This window comes from Notolabrus celidotus, chromosome 19 (genome assembly GCF_009762535.1).
Source record: "Notolabrus celidotus isolate fNotCel1 chromosome 19, fNotCel1.pri, whole genome shotgun sequence".
In the NCBI taxonomy this organism is placed as follows: Eukaryota; Metazoa; Chordata; class Actinopteri; order Labriformes; family Labridae; genus Notolabrus; species Notolabrus celidotus.
Window position 1 is genome coordinate 16,439,840 of NC_048290.1, and position 9,187 is coordinate 16,449,026.

Genomic DNA, 9,187 nt, shown 5'->3' on the forward strand with positions numbered 1-9,187 from the left:
AAAAGTATACTAGTAGGCTATTCAACTAATCACTTGAATCGTCTAATTAACTCGAAACACCTGCAAGGGTTTCCTGAGCCTTGAAAAACACTCAGCTTGGTTCAGTAAACTAAATCACAAGTATGGGGAAGACTACTGATCTGACTGCTGTCCAGAGGACCATCATTGTCACCCTCCATCAGGAGGGTAAGACACAAAAAGAAATTTCTCAAAGAGCAGGCTGTTCACAGAGTGCAGTTTCAAAGCACATTCACAAAAAGTCTGTTGGAAGGGGAAAATGTGGCAGGAAACGCTGCACAACCAAGAGAGATGACCGCAGCCTTAACAGCATTGTGAAGAAGAGCCGCTTCCAGAATTTGGGGGATCTTCAAAGACAGTGGACTGAAGCTGGAGTCCAGGTATCAAAAGCCACTGTTCACAGACGTGTCCGGGAAATGGGCTACAATAGCCGTATTCCCATGGTCAAGCCACTTCTGAACTCAAGACAACGGAAGAAGCGTCTGACTTGGGCTATGGAAAAGAAGCACTGGACAGTTGCAGAGTGGTCCAAAGTCCTCTTTTCAGATGAAAGCAAGTTTTGTATTTCATTTGGAAGTCAAGGCGCCAGAGTCTGGAGAAAGGCTGGAGAGGAGCAAAATCCAAGTTGCTTGAAATCCAGTGTGAAGTTCCCACAGTCAGCGATGGTTTGGGGAGCCATGTCAGCTGCTGGTGTTGGTCCACTGTGTTTCATCAAGTCCAGAGTAAATGCAGCTGTGTACCAAGAGATTTTAGAGCACTACATGCTTCCGTCTGCAGAAAAGCTCTATGGAGATGATGAATTCATTTTCCAGCATGATCTGGCACCTGCCCACAGTGCCAAAACCACCAGTAACTGGTGTACTGACCATGGCATTACTGTCCTCGATTGGCCTGCCAATTCCCCTGACCTGAACCCCATTGAGAATTTGTGGGGTATTTTGAAGAAGAAGCTCAAAGACACCAGACCCAACAATGCAAATGAGCTAAAGGCCGCTATTGAAGCATCCTGGGCATCCATAACACCTCAGCAATGCCACAGGCTGATTGCCTCCATGCCACGCCGCATTGATGCAGTAATCCGTGCAAAAGGATTCCCAACCAAGTACTGAGTGCATTAATGGACATTTTCAAATGTTTGATTTTGTTTTGCTGTTATACTTTTTTTTTTACTTGGTCTGAGGAAATATTCTAATATTTTGAGATAGGAATATTTGAGTTTTCTTAAGCTGTATGCCATAATCAGCAATATTAAAATAATAAAAGGCTTGCAATATTTCAGTTGATTTGTAATGAATCCAGAATGTATGACATTTTTGTTTTTTTAATTGCATTACAGAAAATAAAGAAGTTTATCACAATATTCTAATTTTCTGAGACAGTCCTGTATATTGGTCTAAGAGGTCCCCAAAACATGTCTTTAAAGGTTATGCTCAAAAAAACACTTTGAAATCAGATTTTGGCATGCCTGAAAAACACTCTTTGTCAGCCCTCCTCAGAACACTCCGTTTTCTCTCTGACCACGCCCCCTCAGGAAGTAGATGTGGCCTCGGCTGTCCAGCACGTTGATCTAATGTTTACATGCTGGCTGAATATACACACTCCTTACAGATCGCGCTACTTCAACCCTCTGAATCTGATCCAGAATCTGATCCTGACGTAGAGGCGCCTGCAGCAGGACCTTTCTGAAGGATTGGTCACAGATTTAGTGTTTCTTGTTGTTTTATTTATCAGTATGTAGACGTGTGTCTTGGTACACAGCTACGGACATGTAGCTTTGTGGCTATGCTAACTAGGGCTAGCACTTTTCGATGAAAAATAAAAATCATCCACTAGACCTTCAAATCTGCAGACGTGGGGAGTAAAACCAACCTCTGCCAGAAAGGCAGCAGGACCTTTCTGAAGGATTGGTCACAGATTTTGTGTTTCTTGTAGTTTTATTTGTCAGTATGTCGACGTGTGTCTTGGTACACAACTACAGCTAAAAACATGTAGCTATGTGGCTATGCTAACTAGCGCTAGCACTTTTCCATGAAAAATAAAAATCATCCATTAGATCTTCAAATCTGCAGACGTGGGGAGTAAAACTGACCTTTGTGTTTATTAAGACAGCCTACAACTAGAAGCCTCCCTCCTAAGCTCCTTGTTAGCACACGTGTGCAGGTAACGAAAAACGGAGGAGGGGTTGAGTTGTGTTTTATACAGTCTCGGGCTGAACAAGCTCCGAGCTCTGACTCTGTTACAGACCGGATATTGTTGTGACGTAACAAAAACACGGAAATCTGAAACGGCCTGTTTCAGCACACATTTACAGAAAGGTGGAGAAATAAAAACAGGGGCAGAATGGATTATTTTCATTTTCAGGGGGTTTGTAGACATGCCAGGGAAACATATTACAGGTAGAGAACCATTAAAAAGTCGATTTTGCATGATATGTCACCTTTCAGTTAAAAGTAATTCAAGACCGTTTCTTACTATGACAGTCTACTTAATCTATAAAAGTATAACACATTAGTTCATTTTTACAGCAGCTACTTAACACAATCTAACATATAGCCATTGATTCATGTCCTGCTCAGGTCTCCAGTCTTTTCTTATTCAGAACTACTTCCTGGAACTACAGCACTGCTCAAGAAGGTGGAGGGTAGTGATTGTCCATCACAGTGATAAATGATGGACAGGATGAGAGTTAGTGAACCTGTGGGCAGGTAAAGATGTGCAGCCATCGTCATGTCAACTCCAATGTTTCGAGAGGAACAGAAGCGGGGGATGACTGAGGTGTGTGTAGTGTGCGATAACTGATGAGCTCAGCTCATCTGAAAACTGTGGATGATCACAGAGTGAATGCAAAGTGCCACCAAATGTTGTTTAACACACAATTAATCATACACACACACACACACACACACACACACACACACACACTCCAAACCACAGTGTCACATAAGATGAGAGTAAATTCCAAAACAAAGACAGCACTCAAGAGGACAGGAGAACAAAGAGAGAATCTCAACTCTGAGCTGATGGTTAGGAATTACTATCTGGACATGGTTGTAAAATTAAGGATTTTATCAATATGTCAGTTTTTGTCTTTTGTATTTTTTAAGTTTTTTGTTTCATGAAATCATAGCAGCACCAAAATCTGGAAAATCAAATGTAAAGTGGCTATCTTAGGAATTCTTACATAGTCCATAACCTTCTTAAATCTGAGGACTCTTTCTCCTTGGGAATGATGTTTCCCCTGCCCAACACCAAGCTCTCTGTGGAACTATCCACACCGTTCTTGGTAATCACTACAACAACTAAGGAAACCAGGCACACATTTATAAACCAGTTAGGGGACCCCATTTGGTCCTGGGCTTGCCGTACAACCTCCACTTCCTTCCACCTTGGTGGACTCTTTCTCCTTGGGTAAATCAGGTACATTTTAATAAACCCGTACAGCCTCCACTTCCTTCCACCTAGGCGGCCTTACATCCATCATAAGCTCTTCCTCTACCTGCAGTAGTACGTCAGGAAGAAGCTTTTTTCCCTGTATCCGAGTAAGTCTATTCTAAGCTATCATCAAGCCCTTGTTTTGCAGCTTCGAGTCCCTTTTCTTGACTGGAACATTTCCTTAACAAACTTAAATGGATCGCCATAAAATGCTGTTCCAACTTGTTCCTTCTCTTTTGTAGGTCTTCATACTAAAAATGAATCCCTCTCTCATCTGCTGTCACCTTCCTCCTCCATCTCCATCTCCTCCATATCCTCCATCTCCTCCATCATCTCCTCTCTGCCACCGTTTTCTTTCTGCTGTCTGGACCTACATGGCTGCTCTCTCTCTCTCAAACGTAGTTCTATTTTTGCCCACTGGTCTCCGTATCACCTACAGTTTTCCTACATCTCTTTCCCCTCTCTTCCTTCAGCCAACTATTGACTCAACTCACTTCTTAGGGAATCCTGATTGACACACGTCTTCTTTCCCTGATGGCCTCTAATCCCTTTGACTGACTCTTCTTTCTGCAGCCAGTATTTCTCTCGCTTCCTTTAGTGTTAATTCTTCATAAACTCAGGGACTTTGCATGCATCTTCATCAGTATGAAGACAGATGAGGAGGGTGATGGTGCTTTTGGAAGAGGGGTTTTGTTTTAGTGGGAGGAGAGCATGAGGAAAGTGAACCAGAATGAGTTCAGTCTCTCAGTCAGGCAGGAAGGAAACTGAGGAGCAAACGGGACTGGCAGGTCACTTTTAGGATCGTCGACTGAGCAGCTCACACTTCTAAACCAGCACCTTCACAATAAACCTGACCCCTGTAGAATAAAACACTTTTGAAGGTAAAGTTACTTTAAACTAGTCCAACCGTAATCTGATCTATTTGTCTGTTTTTTTAATTACAGTTGGTAGTTTTTAACATATTTACAACAATAAAGTATGATAGAGGGACATAGCAATGGCAATATTATTAAAAGTTCTTATCATTTATATTGCTAATATTAATAGAGTTTGAAATTTTAACATAATTTCCATCCATGCTTTGTTATGCTTCTGATTTTAAATCAATAGCAGGTCAAGTTCCCTCAAAACAACTGATTCATACAGAACAAAGATTTAGGATATATTTATCGTATTGGAGTGTCCTCAAAATGTTCAAACGTTTATTCTCAGCTCAATTAGGTAAATAATAATTAGCATCATTCTCCAGAGCCCTTTCAGCTGATATTGAGTTCTACATTTAGACAAACTAGATGCTCTGATTCTGAAATCAAACATTATTATTGTTTCTGAATGGACAAAGTTTCATGGAAGTTCTGAAAGGATGAAACTAGAAATTATAAGGCAACTTATCCCTATTTTGTTTTTTTGTTTGTTTGGTTTTTTAGGGGCTGAATGAAAGTGAGCCACTGAGTGGACTTGAGGAGGTCCTTTTTTTTTTTTTGACCACCGTTCTCACATTTGCTCCTCTCCTCTCGGGTCATTGTTTCTGACTGAGCTGCAAAGTCAGAACTTTCAAAACAACAGATTGTCTGTAAACTTAGAAATTAAAACAATCGGCTACTTAAAAGTGAATTTTGAAACTCAACACCATCAAAAACACAACCCAAGTATCAAAACATACAAAAAAAATTCTTGGAAAAGGACCATACCACTGTTTCTTTTCCCTCATTTGTCCAGAATACTGGCATATCAAACCTTTGAGCAGAAATATAGCCAATCAAATCCACATTTTATAAGATATAATTTTAAAATAATTATTTTTAACTTACTTATTTATATTTTTGCAATCAAAAAAAACTTTAAGGCAATAATGTAATCCATGCCATAAAGTGAAAAAATGTTATCTAATTTCAGATTAACTCAAGGTATGAAGAATAAAAACCAACATAAGAATCTGCAAAAATAAAAGTATGTTTTGATATCTGAGGCGAACAAAATGGCAAATCGATCATTTTGTTTGCCCACTCCAACCATTCAGCTGTATTTTGTCTTAGACGAGCAGAACAGTAGGAGTTTGTAATGTGTTTTTTTTTAAAGAGTTCATTTTGACTAAACAGAGCTTGATGTTTAGTAAAATGTCTGTAATTTAGTCCATTTGTATCTGTTGCAGCTCAGCTCAGAAGTTGAGCCTCCTTCTTCCTGCCTTTCTTTTTCCAGTGCACATTTCTGGGGCTTACTGGCGCCTCTAGAGGCCGGTGTCGGTATAGCGGCTCTGGGGTGTAGAGCTCCCAGTTGCAGCCGCTGGCAGGGAGGCACATCACCTCCACAACCCCCACCTCCTCCTCCTCCTCCTCACCTCCTTCTCCATCCTTCTGAGAGAAGTGAGGAGGTCAAGGGAGGGAGGGAGGGGGGGAGCAGAGGACAACAGAAGGAACAGCAACATAACAAAAGGCACAGACAACAAATAAATACATTTAAGACAATAAATTATAAATGCACTGAAAACAACGCACTGAAGGAAGAAATGAAATCAGAACTACACAGAACATAAGAAGCTAACGGGACAGGATCGCACACACGGATTAGGCCGAGCATTCACGTCAGATTAGAGGCCGAAAAGGTTCAGATAATTTGACATTTTAGAGGAAAATAAATTATGTTGGTTGAGTTCTTTGTTATCATTAAAATCTGAAATAAAAGATAAGATTATAATCGCAGTTTCACCGTAATTAGCCTTATTCCAAACATGAATGGAATTCCCAGAATTGTGTTTTTTCTTTGTTAGTCAATCGTGATATTCATCATGTTAGTCTGGTTGATGCATTTCCCTTCACTTTACTCAGATCCCGTCTTTCACAGGTTAGATAAGGGGGACTGGAGAAGACACACAGTAAACAGCTACCATCTGCTACAACATCTCTGTTTATGAGGAGAACAAGGGTTTAAACAGTTTGACATGAGGCAGAAAGAAAGAAGATAAAGAACTGACGAACACAGCCACAAATAAACAACGTTATGATTGGTTTTCTGGAGCACACAGCAGGGGCGTGCTCAGAGTTTTCGACTGTGGTGTCCTAACCGGGGGAACTGATTAAAACAGGGGTAGCATGAAGGATGTGTGCACTTCCACATGAATTTAAGTAATTTATTTACCCTTTCTGTCTCCATTAATCATATCTACTTATATCATATATATGTTAAATGTCTGTGTATAATTCTTTAACTTTAAATACAACAGTGTAGCAAAATCATCAAAGCATGAATCTTGAAGAACAGGAAAAAAGACACTGATCTAAAGTCACAGCTTAAAGTTCTCGGTACTCAAACCTCGTTAACAGATCTGTTTGTGTTTGAAGTTGACAGTTAGACGGTGTGCACAAGTTCGCTTGCGATTTTTGATGGATTCCTCCCTTACACACCTGACTTAAAAAACACATGCAAAGTATTTTTCCACTATGTTTAAATATACAGAAAGCTACAAGCAGACTGTTAAAGTACAGCCCAGATAGTTGATTTTAATACAAGTTTACTTCTGAAAAGGTAAATAATGACTCATAGTTTCAGATTTGGGGGTGGTTAATCACCCCTGGCCGCCCCTCTGGACACACCCCTGGTCTGCAGTAGATATTCCTCTAGGCTGTCAAATATAATCAAAGCGTGTGTGACAATCTCATAAAATTCCTGAGGCACATATTTTTGATGAAAGTGTCACCGTTTCTGTTCAGTTTTTGACGGATCAAGAAAAATAAGTCATGTGTTGGAAGTGAAGTAACAACGAGAAGAGAGTGAAGCACCAAGGACTGACCTGTTTGTCCGAGAAGCCGGAGACGCGGTAGATCAGCGGAGGGATCGAGCCTTCTTTGGTTTTCCCAACGTCACTGCGGAAATGTTCACTTGCGGGTGAACAGCTGAGGAACACACACACACACAATCACACATTCATACAGTGAGTCTTCATTTACTGTGTTTGTGCAACAAATTTCATACAGAGTCAAAAAACTCAACCCTGCAGGGACGCTTCCAAGACTGAGAGTCAGCATGAGTGAGCCTGAGCATGCGCGATATGAGAAAATGATGGTACGTGCAATAACATTGTTCAATATGGTGATAACGATTTGATGTGCAATAAACAAACAAGCATTAATAGATATATAATAATATTGTTTGTAACATGCCTCTCCTGAATCCAACATAAATCCAAATACTGTTCTTTTTCTGTCACAACCTTAGCACCATTTAATCAGACTTCTGCATGTGTTTATTACAAATTCTCATTTTAGAATGACGATGAAATTACAATTTCTTGCGCATCCCTAGTGTTCACATCATCGTATGACACTGAGCAGTAATGTGCGTGCTGTAGGAGGAGCAGATCTACCTGGCAGGTAGCTTGTAGATGTGACTGCAGCCGTCTTCGGTCCAGATGATGACTTTATCTGCAGCGATAAACTCTCCCCCGGTCCAGGCCTGGTCGTTCTCATTGGGCACGGAGCAGAGCAGCGAGTAGTCGCCTGCATCGAACACCTGGTGAGAGAGAGAGAGACACACACGTCTGTTATCATAGCCTCAGCTTCAGGTCCATGCATCATTCTGCTTCAGTACTTTGTGTTGTAGCGATTGGTGGACATGAAGGTTCAACTTACCCTCCAGTACTTTGAGCAGACAACCAGCAGGCTGCTTTGAGTGAAGGTGCAGAAGGAGACACTCTGACAGCCCTGACAGTAGATGGGTTTGGACTCTTCTTCAAACACAGGGTCCAGGTCCTGAGCACAAAAACACACACAGACAAAAACTGAGCCTGAGCTGTTACACACATCAAGGTCTGAGGATGATCGCTGGAGCCAAAGAGTGTGTTTAGTTTCATCCCTGCTTGAGACAGCACAAAAACATGTTGTGTATATTCTGTGTGTCATACTAGCATTGAACACCAGGTGGAGCTTTAGCTTTGTGTGCATGAAGTCAAGACTCCAGGAAATAAGGAACAAGGATGAATAAGTGTGCACAACTCAGACATAAGACTGATGGATATGAATATGAACAAACATCTGTACGCCATGTGTACCTGCATCTTGCTGACCTCAGCTGTGATGATCCAGACCTTTAAGATCCCCGTCACTGACACCGCCACCACTGTGTCCTCTGTTCAGAGACAGAGAGTTAGAGGCTCATCGGTAATCAAACAAACCTTTGTCTGTTAACCTCAAGTCATTGGTGCATGTAGATTCAACACATTTTGCATCTTTACATATTAAAATAAGCTTCTTTAAGCATCCATCTGATGCGACAACTCTGTCCGCGTCCCTTACCTTGCGTCCTGTGGGACCGGATGATGCTCATGGAGCTGATCCAGTCGGGAGAGATCTTGGACACCAAAGAGTATAGGACCTCCAGGCTGGTAGCGTCCACCACAAGGATTTCTGGGTAATGGCCGTTACAGAGCAGACGTCCCTCCCTCTCAGTGCCGATGGTGAATTGATAGAACTGGAGAACCACAGAAGAAGAAGAGAGGAAGTGAACAAGACTGAGCCGACAAACAGCTTTAATTTAAGAACTAGGAGTGTGTGAGTGTGTGAGTGTGTGTGTGTGTGTGTGTGTGTGTGTGTGTGTGTGTGTGTGTGTATGTGTGTGTGTGTGTGTGTGTGTGTGTGTGTGTGTGTGTGTGTGTGTGTGTCAGGGTTCCCACTCTTTTCCAGAGATCATTTTCCAGGACATTTCCAGGACATTTTTATTGATGATCAAGCTGGTATGACAGTCT

The 9,187-nt window shown here is 41.5% G+C and overlaps 1 protein-coding gene across 2 annotated transcripts in view; it reads right to left on the reverse strand.

Moving 5' to 3' along the window:
- The window catches only part of LOC117830956 (WD repeat-containing protein 7), a 105,617-nt gene that overhangs the window by 89,951 nt on the left and 6,479 nt on the right, over positions 1–9,187 (reverse strand). Inside the window, exons 5-9 of one of the 2 annotated variants that reach the window (XM_034709331.1) lie at positions 8,739–8,913; positions 8,510–8,571; positions 8,076–8,195; positions 7,811–7,956; positions 7,238–7,340 (exon numbers count right to left, since the gene is read on the reverse strand). In XM_034709331.1, coding sequence (XP_034565222.1) covers positions 7,238–7,340; positions 7,811–7,956; positions 8,076–8,195; positions 8,510–8,571; positions 8,739–8,913 — 606 coding nt within the window. Of the gene's footprint in view, positions 1–7,237; positions 7,341–7,810; positions 7,957–8,075; positions 8,196–8,494; positions 8,572–8,738; positions 8,914–9,187 lie in introns of both variants that reach the window. The other variant, XM_034709330.1, reaches the window with a different exon arrangement.